This window comes from Parambassis ranga, chromosome 14 (genome assembly GCF_900634625.1).
Source record: "Parambassis ranga chromosome 14, fParRan2.1, whole genome shotgun sequence".
In the NCBI taxonomy this organism is placed as follows: domain Eukaryota; kingdom Metazoa; phylum Chordata; class Actinopteri; family Ambassidae; genus Parambassis; species Parambassis ranga.
The window spans coordinates 10,809,318-10,827,991 of record NC_041034.1 but is presented as its reverse complement, the minus strand read 5'-3'; the positions used below and the strand labels follow the sequence as shown (position 1 = coordinate 10,827,991).

The following is an 18,674-nucleotide window of genomic DNA, read 5'->3' as shown; positions in this document are numbered from 1 at the left end:
ACTTGATTTTTCTTTTGTGAACAGACACAAGGCTCCTACCTTTATTTTACACTTTGCATTTCTGCTTTGATCATGTGACAGACACTATGATTTTTTTCAGTCCGTCTGTCTGCTAATACACAGAATGCACATATGTGTTTTGTGAATGGCGTTTTAATGACTAAACTGACTGATCCGTGGTCATAGATTGATATTAGCCCAGGCTGATAGGTTACACAGATATTTGTACCATGTGGCGTAGACAGTTTTTCATCACCTATTTATATGGACAGAATGAAAGCCAAGTACAGTCGCCTGGGCCAAAGCCAAACCTTGATGCTGGTTTTTTGGGAGCCTGCCCATTGGGTACAATGCAGCTCGGTACAAGGTTAACTCATTTTAGAGGAGCTCAACCCCTTCTGTGCACAGCAAAACCGGATGCCTGGTGGCTTCACTGTGACGTGTTCTATTGATATGTTAGATTTATGGGCTGTAATCTTTAAAACATGTATTCACTTATCATGCACTAATGGCTGCACTTTTCTTATGACAGACATTTACAAAAACCTGTCAATGCACACTACATAAACACATCTAATATATTACACACACAAGCACACACACACACACACATATATCCTTATAAAAGGTGAGTGTTAAGCCAGGCACGCTCCTTCATCGACCCACACAAAATGCCTGAAAGCACATTGACCGTGGTAGCCCAGTGGGACTGCAGAGTCAATATAAACCAACAGGAGCGATGATTGATTGATCCCCTGCTACCTTAGTCTCCTTCTCTGCTCTGCCTCATCATGCCCTCATTCTATGACCAACCTTCCCTCTCACTGCTGCCTCTTTGGACTTGTTTAGACCTTCATTGCAAATATATCCAAATTGGACCAACATCCAGTTGACACAGACAGCAATTCACACCTGGCATTATAGGGTGCATCTCAGATCAGGTGCACAGACAAATTCCAAAAAGTCTCCTGCTTTAATTTGACTTTGTTTTTTTTATATATATTATATATTTGTTATTATTATATACACACTTGTCTGCATTCCTTTCTTTTTACCCTATTGATCTCTTATTCTAGATTTGGCTTACTTTGAGTAAGAATCATCCAACTTGAGGATTTTTTTAGTTATTCACTTTTTATTGTCTTTCTTTTTTATTCAAAGGCAACACACCAAGCAAGCACAAGACACACACAACACAATTCAACCTTTAGATCAACAAAAAAATTAAATAAAAAACTTAACACAATTCAGCATCACCATGATAAGACCATTGTCACAACTCTGTGTTTAGTTATGTAGCTCTCAGCGTAAGTTCAATCAGGAAGACTCTATTTCCCATCATTCACCATTTATCCCTATCCGCTTCCTAATCTTTCTCCCTCTATCCCTCACTCCTCTGCTCCCCCTCTCTTCCGCTCACTTAGTCAGGTGCTTAATAGAAAGCACCTCCCTCACCAATGAGCTGTCGCTTTCTATCCCTCTCCTGACCAATCACAGCTTAGCACGAAATTTAAAAGTCTTCGTCTCTTCTCCAGCTGTCTTCTGATTGAACCCGGCAACCCTCCTCCACCCCAAGCACCACCAGATCCACGCCAGTAAGGCCTTCTATTTCCTGCCCTCCAGCTCTCCACCACCACCAGGTCTAGACCCCGGGGGGATCTTATGATCCAGCAGCCTCTCCTCTTGCGTTTTCCCCCCTTTCCGGATGTGGTCTTCACGATGGGGTCTAGGACGCCAATGCACATTCAAACTTTGTACTTAATAAATCTTTCTCATTCAGTTCGCTGAGTCTCTCATGATTGAACTGGTTTTGTTTCCTTGTTTTGGGTTTTCTGTTTATCCTGTGTCCTGTTATCTTTGTTAGGTTGTTGTTCTGTTCCCTGGGTTTCTGTTTTTGTGATGTTGTCTTGCCTCGTCTTGTGTTTCCTGTTTTACTTTGATAGTCTTGTCCTCCTTGTGTTTTGTCTTGTGCTTGACTTCCTGTGGTTTCCCTCCTTGGTTGATTACTTGCCCTGCCCTAATGTGTGTCCCTGGTCCTTGTGTATTTAGTCTATGTCTTCCCCAGTTTGTCTCATCATTCGTGGTGTTTGTGTGTCTCGTCATTCAGCCTAGGTTGTTTTGCCATGCCATGCTTTTGAACCTGCCTCCCATGTTTCTTTGGTATAAGACAATTTTTTTTTGCCTTGGGGAGTTTTGCCACGTCTTGTGTGATTTTGTGTTTTGGACTTTTGCTTTGCCCTTCTCACAAAAATAAAGACTTTTTTGAATCTGAACCGCTCTACATTTTGCACCTGTGTCCGCTCACCTGCACAAATCGTGACAACAATAGCAGAAGTATTCACCAATGACCAGTGCTGTTCATTATTACTGTTACTATTATTCACATATCCAGGTGTAATGAGCAAAGCATCACAATGCAAACATCATATTTTTCTGCCAATCACATCTATACGAGCACTGCATATTGTTGGCCTTCATTATCTAGTAATAGATGTTCTCATATTGGTAACAGGTGACTGTTGATCCTTAGCCACCTAAATACAGATTGTGTGAAATCATCCAAGACACGTTTTAATGCCATGTTTTAGTGCCCCGCTAAAATACCCAAGCTCACTGCTGACTTGATCGACCTCAGAGATTACATAGCATGTAGGAATCCCATAGAGAGCATTGATGGAATAGTAGATTAATGTGTGTGTTATTAAGAGTCTTTCATTCAAGCACCAGTGACTCATAAGCACTTCTCGCCTTGTTCATCTCAGAGGAAAAATATGAGGTTCACGTATTTGATTGGAACTGCTAGAAACACGGTTCATGAACTCCCATCTGGACCTTTTATCAGGGTACATATTTTAATGAGCCAAACACAGAAAGAGAGACAGGAAGCGAGGTCAGCTTTAAACACAGTGATTAGCAGTTCAAAGAGAACAACCTGGGTTTCATCTACCTCTCCTCCTCCTGGCCCTCCCTCCCCCTTACACTCAGTTCCTCTCATCTTCAAACATCCTGGGTGGAGGGTGCAGGGTGAGGGATGGCCTCTCCTGGGTCAACCTACAGGGAGCATTGATGGCAGGAGGATAGAAGGCTGGAGGGCAGCTTTGTTGCCTGCTTGGCCTCTCCCCTTGCTGGGCAGTGATTAAATCAAGGCCCTGGTGCGAGGCCTTCTGCTGGGGCAGCAGTGTGCTTCTAACCACGCTGGGCTTGGATGTGTCCCTTAGAGGAGCTGTTACAAAGCGGCTGTGTTGTTTGTTTTTTGAATTCATTGGAAGTTCCCTCAGGATGCTTTTATCCCCACAATGGACCCAAAACATCACTCACATATGCCTCACACCTGCTCGAAAGACTGAAGCATGAGACCAGGTTGGATTTTGATGCTGTTGACTGATATATTTCCCAAAGCCCTGGGCCTTGATAAACTGATGACAAGAATAGCAAAAGGCTCAATGTTCATAGTTAGCTTGCCACTGTGTGTGTGGGTGCAATACCTCCAACCTCTTCATTCACCATCACTCAAATCTATCATCTATTACCACAGCTGATAAGTTTGCTTGTCCTAAAATGTGAAGGGTTACATCAAGTGTGTAGTTGTGCTGTTAAAATGAGGTTATACACATGAGAAAAAATCACCTCAGAAGTTAGTATGAGAAGTATCCTAAAGAATGAATAATTAAAAAGTTTGCTGTGAGTACCAGAGTTCAGGTTTGAAACTGAGGAGCAGGTAAGAAAATCTGGGTCAGGTGTAAATGAGCTGTCCTTCAGACTACAGCTATTATTGAAGTACCTATGAGCAAGCCCAAGTTGTTCCAGTGTAGCTGTGCAGTGGCAAACAGCCGAATGTGGTTGCCCTTGGCAACTCCCTGGTGGGAATCTATATAACTGTATAAATGTGAGACAGTACAGTGCTGAAAAAATACCATGCATGCTAAGCCCAAGTCCCCATAAGTGGTAACAAAAGATATAGCATGAAAGCTATGATCCCTCCAGCGGAGCACCAGCAAGTGATTGCTGTGCCTGAAGTCCCTTTCCTCTTAGTAAATGTATTCTAATGTAATAACTCTGCAATCAAGATTTTTTTTTTATCTTTATATGTAAACTTTTGTGAGATTCTAACTCTTGTCTGCAGAGCAGCAGAGTGATTGCTGTGCCCCGGGTCCTCTTCCTGGTGGGTTGACAGAAAAGAGGGGGAGAGATGCATTCAGGTAGAGTCATCATTTATCTTTATGTAATTACTCTGAAATCGAGGTGCTGAAATATCTGTACTCAGACCGACAGAAGAGAAAGCCCCTGAAGGACTGTCTGAAACATACGCGGACTAGAAAATGAGCAGCCGAGAAAAAAAAAGGCAAAGTGGAGAAAGAAACGTGAACTGAAGAGATGAGAGGGAAAGAAGTCGATACGAAGTCACGACAATTTAAAGGAGACGGTCTAAAGAGCAGTCAGATACAATGATTAATCAGCAGACAGTGATGAAGAGTGGAGTGGAGCAGTGTAAAGAAAGACTTTGTGTACTTGTGTGAACTAAACTGTAGTCAACATCAGATCCTGCGTCGGTCTGATCCATGCTGCTTCAGGTGCTGTGGATTGTCAATCACAAGACAATGAACTTAATTGAATTAAAATCTATTGTCCGTAATCATTAAAACTTGAGAGGAATATTTTGTTGGTTGGCCAGAGTCGAGTGGAAACAGCTGCTTCGAAGACATGTGCATGTGTTTGAATGTGTTGCAGTGCAGCCCTGTGTACAGTGACACGCATATTACTTAAGTTTATACCAAAATGTTGGTGAAATTCCTCTCTGAATTAGCTCCCCTTTCATCTTCTAAACATCCGCATTGAAAATTCTCTCTTTTCATTTTTTCCCGCAGTAATTCTCTCAAACAAGAGTCTCCTCACCCTCCTTTACTGCCAAATGAGAAGTTTAGCTAACACATCCAGCACTAATCTCTGGAACATTATGTGCATTGCTGGGATGAAAGAATAGTAAGAGAGCTGATGAAAAGCACAGAGGACTTTTACTTCTTCTCCACTTTGCCGTCCACTGATGATGGAGATTTAGAGTGGATTGTTAAGAAGCAAATAAATTCTCTTCTCTTCTCTTCTCTTCTCTTCTCTTCTCTTCTCTTCTCTTCTCTTCTCTTCTCTTCTCTTCTCTTCTCTTCTCTTCTCTTCTCTTCTCTTCTCTGAGCATCATGACATGCATTCTTTAAGATGTAAGCGTGCGTGTGTGTGTGTGTGTGTGTAAGAGAGAGAAAAAGACTATGACAGGAAATGAATATTTAAGCATTGAGCTGCAGGTGTAGGAAGTGCAACCACTTCTTGTGTCTTCTTGAGCACATCATTTATTTACCAGATTGGGCTTCAAAGTGGGTTTAAACATCATCATTTTCTCTCTGTGTTCTCTTTAATCAGGCACATCATCTCCTCCACCCCCACTTTTTCTCTCCATGTTCCTTTCCATCTGCTTTGCTCACAGGTGTAGGGAAAGTTTTCTCTGCAGAGTCTCTTAAAGGATGCCGCTGTTTCTCCCCTTGTCAGAGGTTACAGATCAGGGTGTGTCAGTCTTCTAAAAATCCTCAGTACCTGCTCCACACTCAGGAGCAGAGAGAGGGAGAGAGGGGCAGTATTTGCATCACATTTATGCAAAACAGGAGGAGATATGAGTGTTTGTGAGTGTGTAGAAGGGATGTGTAAACACACACGTCCTGATAGATTTTATTGCCTGGACAGGATGTGCAACTTTGTCTGTGATTAGACTTTGATGTTACCTTGAGTGATAGATGAGAGAGGAGGTGAGGAAAATGTAATGTTGCTGACGCAGTGGTTTGAGATTCTTCTTCCGCATAGTTTTTAAAGTCTTCGCCACTTTTCTATCTGCACTTCTAAAGCGTAGCACAAAAAACAACCGCTTCACGTAGGAGATGGAGAGAATGAAAACACAGGGAAAGAGGGGTGGTAGCAGAAGGGACTCCAACGCATGAAGCAGGCAGGTGGAGGTCAATGCGGTATGTTCTTTGCACCTGCAAGACAAACACCATGTCATAATCAACTCACAGTGTCACATAGCTTTGCCATATGTGACACAAGAAATATGCAGCTATGGTCACAGTCACTACAGTTAGGAAATGGATTGTAAAAACAGTGTGCATGGTTGTAGTGTGTGGACTTTCAGGTACATGTGTGTTCAAACAGCCCGTGTCCGTGGTAACCGAGTGGTTACTTACTTAGCTTGTGTTTCCTCCACCTCCACTTCATCTGCCAGTGGAAGAATAATGTACTCTGATGGCACAAAAGACTCAGAGAGTCTAAACAGAAATTACCCAATCCCCTCTGGGAGATAAGTACAATTAGATATCCACAGTAATCACTTTTTTTCCGAGTTTTGTACACGTGTGCTTGTATCTCATCATTAGTTCAGGGTGGTGTGTGAGAAAATGGACTCCATTATAAAATCATGATTGCATTTTAAACAAGAGCACATATGCATGTGATGTTTATTTTAAAAGCAGAACTTCATTTTGTTTAAGCTAATATACGCAGCCTGCCATTAACATAATTAGTCCTCAGTTGGAGGTGGAGGGTGTGAGCCTCTTGCCATTGCAGCACCTTTTTTTTTGTTCTCATTCTGCCTTTGCTTCCTCTTGACACTCAGCACACTGTGCATTTAATAAGCTCGGTTATTCAACCTTGATGTTTGTTCCATCAGTGCAAATGAAACCTTGGCTCCTATAACTTTGCTTTTACAGTTACTGTACCCTGTGGGAGCGATTTAACACGGCATCACTCCTATACCGCTCTACACTTAGAGAAGACAGACATCCTCTGCTTACTTTTACCTGAGCTTCGCACAGACAGCTAAACAAGTAATGGTATATGTCTCACACAAATAATATTGTTTTTCTTATACAGGTAATCACCTGGAACATTCAGTGTCTCAGAGAAAAGAGGAAAGATTTGATGAGCCTTATGAACCTTTGAGTAGCCAGTATTGATGTCATCTATATTCATCCTGATGTGTTTCAGATACATACACTGGATCAGGAAATGTCATTGTATTTCATTAGCATTTATTCATAAGTGAACTATGAGCGTACCTTGGCCACAAATAAGAAGCAGCTTCACCTCCATTCAATGGAGCTACAGTGCCCCCAAGTGGTTTTTCAGGGGAATTTGTACGCTCCTACACAATAAATGTATTTTGTGACTCTCAGGATAATGATGTTGTTCCAGCCAGGTTTTCTCCGCCGCAGAATTACAACCGCCTGCCTAATGTGATGTGTCTGCAGCAACATAGGCAGGTGTAAGGTTCCCACCAGTTCAACATCTGCCCAGAACGCCATCATGCCATTGTCTCTCCTCCCCTGCGTAAACAGTGTTATAATTTAATGGTCACATTGTGACGCTGATGTGCCCCCCCCCTGCAGGCGCTCTTAGCAGTAATCAGGGGTACAGCTCAGCTCTGACTCTGTCAGCTGAGGGGGACAGTGTCAAGGGATTGGACACACTCCAGCATTAGTTCACCACATGCATCAATGGGCCTTGGGCGTCCTGTCATCAGTTCAAGTGGTTGCCTTTCCTTGGTCCACTTGTTGTATGTACTAATCACTAATAGTTACATCAAACACCTTCACAACCTGCCTGTCATGACACAATTGTCTACAGATTCAAAATGTGTTTGTCAAAGTCACACATGTGTGACTTCATCTGGGCAATACAGGCACTTCGGCCTGCAGTGCACCTAATGTGGCCACTTCTACTATTTGCCAACAACTAATATTATCAATAAGAATATATTAAGACCATCCAAACATATTAGCAACTAAATATATTATGTCAAGTCACAGCACTCTGGAGCTTTAAGACTGAAATGCTAGAGAGATATTTATCCTCAATTATAGCTCGAATGGCAAAGGGTCATCTAGTTGTTAATTAATCACAACATATCACTCCTGCTTCTTCTGTGGTGACACTTTAATTTCAGCACTGTATTATCACTGCCGCGACATCAGCTACACTGTGTCTCTGTAATGGCTCTGTAATGACCCTTGCTAACAGCAGCTCACATGCCTGGCGTTTATTAGGAGCTGAACATTTTCCAAGTGCTGAATGCATATTATCTGTTCCTTTGAGGAGAGAGTGAGACAGATGTCTCCTCTCAATGCTTTCATTTACTATAACATGCCACCATCTATATACTGTGGAAATCAGGAGCAATTTCAGGGGCACACATCTACATCTTTCATCTCTTCCTGACTATTTTACACTGTCAGGTGAAAAAAATGGAGACACTGAGAGGTAAATAGTAGTGGGCTGGAATGAAACAAGCCATCTATCATTAACAAGAGAAAATCTTTTTTTATCAATTGTAAACAAGTCTTATTGCTGTGTTGTACACTCTTAGTGATTAGTAATTGCACTAGTCATAATTCTAGAGTTACAACAATTTCTCCTCTGAGATCAAAAGTTGCTGATGGTTTAAAGAGATACTGACCTGCTGGAGTACAGCCTATATATCAATATCTGCATGTCTCTAAGTGTGACCTATTATTTTCCTTATTTTAAATTTGAATTTTATGCTTTTTGTGTAAAAACATAAATCAATATAATCTTATTTTACTATCGGTCTGTATACAATCTATAGCTTCTGTCCATTGTACAAAAAAGAGGCCAAAATATCTCACTTCCGGGTGTTACCATCTTAAAAGTTTAGAAAACAGTACTGATTTACCTTATGTACTTTGTCATGTACATCTGTCTTTCAGCTGCGCCTTTATATACATTTTGACCAGTTGGGGGCGGTGTAATTACGGTGACGTAGGCACTCGGCGGCAAATTTCCAAAACGAAGAAGAAACGACCCATCTTTTGAGAGAAAATGGCTGACACGGAGTGTGGCTACACCATTCTTATGCGCCACTCACAATTTTAAAGTGTCCCACGTTTTAGCATGCTCTTGCAGCTAGCAGACAAACATAATGTTTAAAAAGGCGAAAAGAGCAAACTTCCGGCGGAGGAATGAGTCCGACGAAGAGGAGCACGATGAGAGCCAGCAGCAGTCGCTGGCGCCGACATCCTTTGGGCCTGTCGGTGTGGAAATCCCTTTTATGGAGACCAATAACACGACTACCGCAGCACCCAGCAGCACGGATAACTGTCACAGGAACGGGTTTCTGGCTAATATCAACAGCGTAAGAGCTGTCAAGAAGGAAAAGAAGGGAAAGGAGGCAGCACCTTTGCCAACACCCACAAAACCCAGCTTGCTTAGTTTCGACGATGAAGAAGGTAATTTAACTAGTGCTAAGGTAGCCGGTTAGCTTTAGAAAAGTGTAGTCCTAACAGATTAATTTATTTCTAAGGATACACAGATGCTCCTTTATTTTTAATCTAATGATTATTAAGAGGACATTCTTCCTCTTATTATCTCCTGTGTGCTGTGAATGATGATCCAGACTCACCACTGACATGTTCATTTGACTTTGTAAACAGAAGGATCTGAGGTCTTCAGAGTGAAGAAGTCCAACCACAGCAAGAAGATTGTCAAACAGCTGAAGAAAGAATACAAGGAGGATTTAGAGAAGTCTGGATGTGTCAAACAGGAAAGCAGATCAGGTGTGTGAGGCCACGCTCCATGCCACACTAAAGATCAGTTGTCACATTTGGCTGCATTATGCTTCACTGTGTGGAAGCATTAAAGATGAGTAAATATGTAAAAGTCAAGATTTTGCATAAGTACGATGTATTAACCGTTCACTATTTTAAAGGTTTATGAACAGAATGTCTCCATAAAAATATATCTCAAAGACACATGTTAGTGTTATATTATGTAAATATCAGGTTAAATAACCACACATAAGTTGAAGAGTACAGATTATAAAGATTTCTGATCACTGAGTGCATAAAGAAAAGATGCTGGTTAATTTGGTTTTCATGTCCTAAAATGTAATCTATATGTTACAGTGGTTAGGCTACATAACGTCATCATTCCACTTGATGCATCTTTTTCTGTGTCTGTTTTTTTTCTCCCTAGATGCTCCACATCAGCCTCAAGTTGCCATAAAAGAGGAAGTTACTAGTAGAGCAGGTAGTGAACAGGGTGAGGAAGAAATGGAGGTTGACAGTGCTGATGAACAAGAGGAAGATTCCCGGAATCAAGGCGCTCAGGCACAAAGTCAGGTGTCCAGGAACAACACTGGACCATCATTCAACACATTATCTTCTCTTGGCAGCTTGAGACCAGGTACACTGTAAATCTGAAAAGCTTTTTATGGTGTATATTTTTAACAGTGCACCCTTATTTATGTGGCCTTGATTGTATTTTGCATAGAGCATTGTGCCTCTAAATACCTGACTGAATTTTGTTCACACATTATTGCACACACTCGTATAACGACCTGTTACTTTCTGCCTCAGGTGAGATTCCTGATGCTGCATTCATCCATGCTGCCAGAAAGCGCCGGCAAATGGCCAGAGAGCTCGGGGGTGACGCCCCTTTGACTGTGACAGAGGCTCCCAAGCAACGTCTGGTACGAGAAGACCAAGATGCCAGCGACGATGAAGATGAAGAGAAGAGGATCCGCTTTAGTGGAGTCAGGAACAAAAGCCAGAGACAGAAGATAGCTGAGGAAATAGGTACTAAAACAGTGCACTGACCTTTGACTGATTCTGTTCTACTGCACAGTCAGTTATCTCTTAGACATGAATTCCTTCTTTACATGCGTGCAGGTATCGAGGGTAGTGATGATGAGGCACTGGATACAGGTCAGGATGAGGAGGTGAGCCGCTGGGAGCAGGAGCAGATTAGGAAAGGAATCAGTATACCCCAGGTAAGATGCACTGAATATCCCAACGGCTATCATGTATGCTACATCTACAAACTCAAAGCAATTTTTTTATTTTTATTTTAAGCATTATGTTTTCTTCTTGTTTTCATCCATTAGGTCCAAAGCAGCCAGCCAGAGGAAAACACCGTCTACTATCAGAACAGCTACGAAAGCCAGCCCTATGGCTCTACCTACAGCATGCCTTTCACCTACAGCACAGTGGCCCCACAGACTGGCAAGCCAACTGGCCATGCCGATAATGGCTCTGTTCACTATGGAGCCCCTCTTAGCGATCTAAGCCCGGTATCCATTGATCTGGTAAAGAAACGCCTGCAGGATAGGTAGGTTCAGTGGAAGACTGCAGCAACGTCTAATATCAGTCTTCAGTTCACCTGCTGCCATCACTGTGTGCTGTGGTCCTGAAGACCCAGCAGAGCTACTCACAGATCTTAAGGGCCAGAGAGGCACAATGTTCCTTTCTGTTTATTGTGTAATACTGTGGGTGTTACTCTTAAGGCTTTTAACATTCTCCTTACAGTGTTGGTTATTTAGTGCAGACTAGCTTTGTATGTCTTCACTCCCATCTAAGTAATTTCTGTGGTCTTTCCCTGTATGTCATGTGTCTCTAGGCTCAGCCAAATGCATGCAGGCCATGATGCCAATACCAGGCGCTACAAACAGATCAAAGAAGACCTAGCTGCTTCTGAGAGTACCATACAGCAGCTGGAGGGTTCATCCAATGACAATGCAGATCAATATAAATTCTTGCAAGAGATGCGAGGGTATGTTGGAGACTTGCTTGAGTGTTTCAGTGAAAAGGTAAGGGAGAATTTATCTGCACTCCGAATAGCTGTTTTTTGTTTTGTGTCTGTGTACCTCTGAGCAGTTTTTATTAATAGCCACTATCTATCTATCTATCATGACTACAATCATAGTCAGTAATGTAACTTTTTTGTGCGACGTTCTTTTGAAAGTGTTTTGCATTCAAATATTCATCATATATTTACATTATGGGTTGATTTGGAGCTGTAATAGAATGCAGTACAGTAAAGCCTAACCTATATCTTTCTACACTTGTAGCTACTTAACATAATGCATGCCTACATTTAATAACTTAGTATTGATTCATCAGCAGCAGCTACAAGGAATGAGGAGAGACCCGGCCCAATGGCTGCAAACAAATGTGTTCCTTCCACTAATCAGTGCACACAATTCAGTAACTGAAACAGGAAACTAGCAGGCCACTGTCACAAAGACTTAGCATGGAAGAATGTATTGCTGGAACTATGTATTATCAGTGTTGAGTAAAGAGCATTAACCCTAGTATATTTACTGTGCATTAGTCAATTGAACCTTGAGTAATTTGGGTGAATTTTCAGCCAATTGCTGCACACATCTCTGCCGTGTTCAAGCTTCATGTAATAAAAATTAGGACATTTTTAGAAGGTGCCATGTTTTCACCCGACACTGATGATGTATTTGGTTCCAGCTCTATATTGTCCATAATGCCCTTTTGTCCCCCCAGCAAGACACCCCTGTGACTCGGAGTCCCACTTTTGTTGGGTCAGAGGTCACAAAAGCCATCATATCTTTCAGGTGCCTGCTGTCCTGGAGCTGGAGGCTGCCATGCACCAGTTACTAAGGCAACGGGCCTCACGACTTGTCCAGAGAAGACAGGATGATATTAAAGATGAATCGTCGGAGTTTGCAAGCCTTTCAAGTCAGTCCATCTTGAAGGTTTTTATGATTTATTTGAACAGCCTCGTTATTATGTATGTGAGAGTGAGTGGGTATTTGACTGATCACATTTCCTCCATTACTTTTCCTTTCTGAGTATGATTAAGGTTAAGGGCTGTGTGATTTTGGATGAGTGAGCATGTCTGTACGGGACAATGTTTTATTGGAAGAGCTGTTTTCGGCTGCTCTTTTGATGGCCGAGTTTCGCTGTCAGCTGGATGGTTGTATCTTTGCTCGGGCAATGAGCCACTAAAATAGAGATGACAAAAAAAATGATCTGTTAGTGGCTTGTCATCAGTCACTGTGACTGTAACATGAAGTTATGGCCAGGTAAGTGAGAGGAAACATGAACAATACCAGATGTATTTGTAACATACAGATCTAATAGCTGCGGGTATGTAAAAGTCTGCTTTTTTTCCATTTCATCTTTTTTTCTTGGAGCAAATTAAATTTTTGGCATTTTTGATTGTTATGAAATTGAATTTCTGATGTTAGATGGTGAGTTGACAGAATAAGAATGGGGTTAAGGGTTGTGGTGGCTTTTTATTACTGTGTCTAACATTGCTTCTTTTTCTTGCAGATAAGGCTGTCATGGCTCCTAGTCTAGACTCATTTGGTCGTGACCGTACAGCATACCTAGAGCACAGTCGTCAGAGGAGGATAGCTGAAAGAGAAGCACGACGGTATGAAGCTTAGGCACATTTGTCTCTGTGGTCACTGTCCATTGCTGCTTTGAACCACAAAAATACCTAGATTTATGTGCGTTGACTCACAAAAAGATCTTAAGCTGAGGAAGTCTATCTAGTGCAAAGTCGGCAATAGCTGATTACAAATTCTGCTCTTGTTTTTTTTGTCTGTCTGTTTGTGGGTGGATGCAGAACGCGACGACGACAAGCTAGAGAGCAGAATGGAAAGAGAGCTGAGCACAACGAAGGCATGTCATCTGATGATGAGGAAACCTCTACTGACATCACCAGCTTCGACATGGAAAAAGGTAACACCAAATGTTATAAAGGTTATCTCTACATTAATTTTATCATCAGCCCTAATGAGGAGACATTGAGAAGATATAATTTAACTCAAAAGCCAATGACGGTCTGTAACACATGTCTTTCATCCCATCCAGATCGAATCATCAGGGAATGTAAGAAAGTGTTTGAGGATGTGGTGGAGGACTTTCATTCTCTTGACTGCATCAAATCTCATTTTGAAGTATGGAGGCACGAGTACGCTGACTGCTACAGAGATGCTTACATAGGCCTCTGTCTCCCTAAGCTCTTTAACCCTTTAGTCCGTCTGCAGCTGATTTCATGGAACCCTCTTGATGTAAGACATATTTATCCTCTTCAATGTAAAGGTTTTCTGTTGGAACAGGAGTTTGGTGCAGAATTTGAAATCTGTTTTGTCTTTATTGGCTTGGCAGGCACAATGTGCAAACTTTGAGTACATGCTCTGGTTCGAGTCGCTGTTGTTTTACGGATTTGAAGAGAACACCATATTGCAGAGGGGAGATGGGGATATCGGCTTGCTGCCTGCTATTGTGGAGAGGGTCATCGTTTCCAAACTGACAGGTAGAGAAACCTACTCTGTGTCACTTAGCACACTAAAAAAGATTTCTCGTGCAAAATATGTGACATGTATTTGTGTTTTGTGTGACAGTGCTGGCAGAGCAAGTGTGGGATCCACTGTCAGACAGTCAGACAGCCAGGCTGGTGAGCTTCATTCAGAGACTGATGAAAAGCTATCCCACTGTGCTGCATGGGGACAACAGATACACACAGGTACCCCCGCTCGCTCATTCACTTCTTGCACACCACACACTGCATCTGCACTAAAAAACTATGTTAAAACTGTTTTCTTCATCTTGAATTTCCTCTATTAGGAGCTATTGAAAACAATTGTCTTACGGACAAGGCGGACTCTGGATGAAGACGTCTTCCTTCCTCTCTACCCTAGAAGGTATGTTAAATAGTTGATAAAATTGAAAGATCAGTTTGTTCATTTTTATGTACTATAAATATTTTATTTGCTTTTGTCAGTGTGTTGGAGAACAAGAATAGCAGCCCCTACTTATTCTACCAGAGGCAGTTCTGGTCCTGTATAAAGGTACGTGATGGCTATATTTGGTGGATTAGTGAGCTAGCTAGTATAAATACACTCAACAAAAATATAAACGCAACACTTTTGTTTTTGCTCCCATGTTTCATGAGATGGACTTGAAGATCTAAACTTCATTCCAGATACACAATATTACCATTCCTCTCAAACATTGTTCACAAATCTGTCTAAATGTGTGATAGTGAGCACTTCTGCTTTGCTGAGATAATCCATCCCACCTCACAGGTGTGCCACATCAAGATGCTGATCTGACATCATGATTAGTGCACAGGTGTACCTTAAACTGCCCACAATAAAAGGCCACCCTGAAATGTGCAGTTTTGTCTCACAGCAAAATGCCACAGATGCCACAAGCATTGAGGGAGCGCGCAATTGGCATGCTGACAGCAGGAATGTCAACCAGATCTGTTGCTCGTGCATTGAATGTTCATTTCTCCACCATAAGCCGTCTCCAAAGGCGCTTCAGAGAATATGGCAGTACATCCAACCGGCCTCACAACCGCAGACCACGAGTAACCACACCAGCCCAGGACCTCCACATCCAGCAGGTTCACCTCCGAGATCGTCTGAGACCAGCCACTCAGACAGCTGCTGAAACAATTGGTTTGCATAACCAAACAATTTCTGCACAAACTGTCAGAAACCGTCTCAGGGAAGCTCAACTGCATGCTCGTCGTCCTCATCGGGGTCTTAACCTGACTCCAGATCGTCGCCGTAACAGACTTGAGTGGGCAAATGCTCACATTCGATGGCGTCTAGCACGTTGGAGAGGTGTTCTCTTCACAGATGAATCTCGGTTTACATTGTTCAGGGCAGATGGCAGACAGCGTGTGTGGCGTCGTGTGGGTGAGCGCTTTGCTGATGTCAATGTTGTGGATCGAGTGGCCCATGGTGGTGGTGGGGTCATGGTATGGGCAGGCATCTGTTATGGATGAAGAACACAGGTGCATTTTATTGATGGCATTTTGAATGCACAGAGATACCGTGATGAGATCCTGAGGCCCATTGTTGTGCCATACATCCATGAACATCACCTCATGTTTCAGCAAGATAATGCACGGCCCCATGTTGCAAGGATCTGTACACAATTCTTGGAAGCTGAAAATGTCCCAGTTCTTGCATGGCCAGCATACTCACCGGACATGTCACCCATTGAACATGTTTGGGATGTGCTTGACCGGCGTATACGACAGCGTGCACCAGTTCCCACTAATATCCAGCAACTTCGCACAGCCATTGAAGAGGAGTGGACCAACATTCCACAGGCCACAATAGACAATCTGATAAACTCTATGCGAAGAAGATGTGTTGCACTGCATGAGGCAAATGGTGGTCACACCAGATACTGACTGGTTCTGAGTCCCCAGACCACCAATAAAGCAGAAACAAAATGCACATTTCAGGGTGGCCTTTTATTGTGGGCAGTTTGAGGTACACCTGTGCACTAATCATGATGTCAGATCAGTATCTTGATGTGGCACACCTGTGAGGTGGGATGGATTATCTCAGCAAAGCAGAAGTGCTCACTATCACACATTTAGACAGATTTGTGAACAATGTTTGAGAGGAATGGTAATATTGTGTATCTGGAATGAAGTTTAGATCTTCAAGTCCATCTCATGAAACATGGGAGCAAAAACAAAAGTGTTGCGTTTATATTTTTGTTGAGTGTACTTTGATATTGATTGAATACTGTGTTGCTGCCCTTGTCTACATGAATATATACCTACTCTGTGCCCCTTATAGCTGCTGGGCAACATCCTGCAGTGGGAAGGTATCTTATCCACTTCCTGTCTGAAGGACCTGGCTTTGGACAGCACTCTGAATAGATACATACTCTCTGCACTGCAGACCACAGACACAGAGGAGGACAATGTTCAGAAGTGTCAAAAGGTAGGGGATGCTAATGCTTAACCATACTAATCATATATATTTGCCTGTCTTCAATACAAATGCTATAATGTATACTAAGATTAGTTGGTTTGAGATGTGGGGGGGATCTGTCACCGACATGAATGCAGCAGGAAAGGGAGTTGTTTATTTTGCGTTTGCCCCTTTGAACATTCTTTGCAAAGAACTTTGTGTGAAGTCTGCTGTGCACATCCTGGTTCATACCATGTATATCTACATCCTGGTGCATACCATTCTCATTGTAAAACCTGACCACTTTTTACCCTCATGGGAAACCATCTGTTATGAGAGCGAGTCATGGAAAAAGAGCTATTACACACCCATAGTCTCCGCCTTATTATCCACATATCTCTGAGACCTCTTTATTGAAAGAGCAATATTGATTATTATAATACCTAATTCCATCTCTACAGTTTTTGTAAAAGCCAAATTGCACTCGTACACTGTAGCTGACATTTCAGGCTGATTTGGCAGCTTTTAAACAGAACTGGGTCCCTCGCAGCCATTAACTCTTTCTTGTCTTCTCCTCAGGTGGTGGAGTGTTTGCCCGCACATTGGTTCTCTGGACTGAAGGGTCAGCAGACTCTGCCTCAGTTGGAGCCTTTCTGTCGCTACCTTGTTTACGTGGCCAACTCATTGCACCGCAGCAGCTTGGGAAGGTCTGATGTTGAGCGGCGAACTTACAAGTAAGCAGTTCTTCCAGGGTTTAGATGGTTTGTCTAAATGGGGGAAACTTCAGTTATTTATAGCTCCATCTGCTGGAGTTGTACAGAAAGTGGAAACGCACATCCAGGGTTTTATTGTATGAACATACCAACTTTGGTGACTGACTGTATGTATGTATATTTGTTTTCCCTGTACTGCTTCTGATAAATCCTCTATGTGCAAACAGGGAGCAAATCAGAGAGGTTGTGAAGATGCTGGGCCACATGAACGCCCTGGATCACATCATCGCTGTGGCAGAAGAACATGGAATTAAAGACATCAAACCACTTTTGGAAGTCAAATCCTAGAGAATGTTAACACAGAAGCAAATTGTTCATCCACCTTTCGTAGAGACTGGGACGTTTCAAGAAGTTCCTGCAGAGGAAAAGGTGGTGCGGCAGCAGGCTTGAAATTTATGTTGAAAAGTCTTGTAAATAGTTGTGAATATTGTAAAGAATGGGTGTAACCATTTGTGTATTTGTCCCGGACAGTGCACAGCGTTTGGTTCGGTATGAAATGTCCACAGTTCAGAGCAAAAGTTACTGTCAGTAAAAGAACATCATCCACTGTGTTTTGGCAGCACATTAGACCTTAGCTGTTGCACGCTAGTTAAAAACCTGCAGACCCTTATCTGTCGCATGTGTTAATTTGCCGTCTCCTCCATTTTAATCTGGCCTTTCTGCATCCTGAATCTGCAACTAAGCTGCTCACAATATACAGATGTCTGTCTGAAATGTTGGGCCCGTAGACTCTTTCACCCAGTGACATTTACACTGAGAAAGAAGCTCAGCCATTTAAAAAAAAAAATGAAGGTTTTACTGAAACTGACCTGCTAGCTTCTAACAGTTGATTCATTTGTGATTATTCCACCTGTCTTTATGGACATTTTTATACAAACAGAGCTCCGTCTCTTCTTCTTGATATGCAGCATGCAGCTGTGCCTTAATTGTTACATTAAAAGTCATGGCACTTATTTTCATTTGATGACTGCTGCTGCACTGAAAACAAACTGAACTGAGGTTCATACCAAACCATCAGCTTTGTGTGCCAAAATGATGAAATTGCTGCAGTTCTCTGACACCGACGTTAATGCCCGCTTTATCATCCAAACACCCTGATGAGAGCTTTGTTCTCAAATTTGCAAAGACTTGTGTTTTAGGTGTTTATTTTCCTGTGAATAAAATGTATATTTAAAAGATTGATGTGGTTACATTTCCATGTTCTTACAAAAGGGACAGTCCAAACATACAGTCTTAAACAATGTAATAGTCTTAGTCTTAAGTGAGCTTTAGTGGACCAGCTGGGTTTGTTGTTGCTTCAGCCAGCTGCCACAGAACATCATGACAGAGGAGTTTCAGCCTTAGGGACTATTGCACAACTGTAATAG

At 42.3% G+C, this 18,674-nt stretch overlaps 1 protein-coding gene and 1 long non-coding RNA gene across 2 annotated transcripts; one reads left to right on the top strand and one right to left on the bottom strand.

Annotated features, from left to right (window-relative positions):
* The first annotated feature begins 8,853 nt into the window (after positions 1-8,853).
* paxbp1 (PAX3 and PAX7 binding protein 1) lies at positions 8,854-18,486 on the top strand. Its single transcript, XM_028421481.1, has 18 exons — positions 8,854-9,278; positions 9,483-9,605; positions 10,024-10,233; positions 10,407-10,625; positions 10,719-10,819; positions 10,934-11,157; positions 11,446-11,635; positions 12,413-12,536; positions 13,134-13,236; positions 13,432-13,547; positions 13,680-13,879; positions 13,977-14,124; positions 14,213-14,334; positions 14,436-14,512; positions 14,593-14,659; positions 16,418-16,564; positions 17,114-17,268; positions 17,475-18,486. Exons 1-18 carry the CDS (start codon positions 8,972-8,974, stop codon positions 17,593-17,595), a joined length of 2,754 nt encoding a protein of 917 aa, XP_028277282.1. The 5' UTR covers positions 8,854-8,971; the 3' UTR covers positions 17,596-18,486.
* Positions 11,859-18,259, bottom strand: LOC114446065 (uncharacterized). The gene is made up of 3 exons (XR_003671729.1): positions 18,186-18,259; positions 12,027-12,036; positions 11,859-11,869 (listed from the first exon to the last, which is right to left on the bottom strand). It is a non-coding gene; the product is annotated as an uncharacterized LOC114446065 (long non-coding RNA).
* Positions 18,487-18,674: the final 188 nt, after the last annotated feature.

What these genes read in the sequence shown, in the direction of transcription:
- paxbp1 (XM_028421481.1), top strand. Translation starts at nt 8,972, where the DNA reads ATGTTTAAAAAGGCGAAAAGAGCAAACTTCCGGCGGAGGAATGAGTCC. An exon ending in GGAGTTTGCAAGCCTTTCAA is followed by an intron (nt 12,537 to 13,133) that starts GTCAGTCCATCT and finishes TTTTTCTTGCAG; the next exon opens with ATAAGGCTGTCATGGCTCCT. An exon ending in AGTTCTGGTCCTGTATAAAG is followed by an intron (nt 14,660 to 16,417) that starts GTACGTGATGGC and finishes TGCCCCTTATAG; the next exon opens with CTGCTGGGCAACATCCTGCA.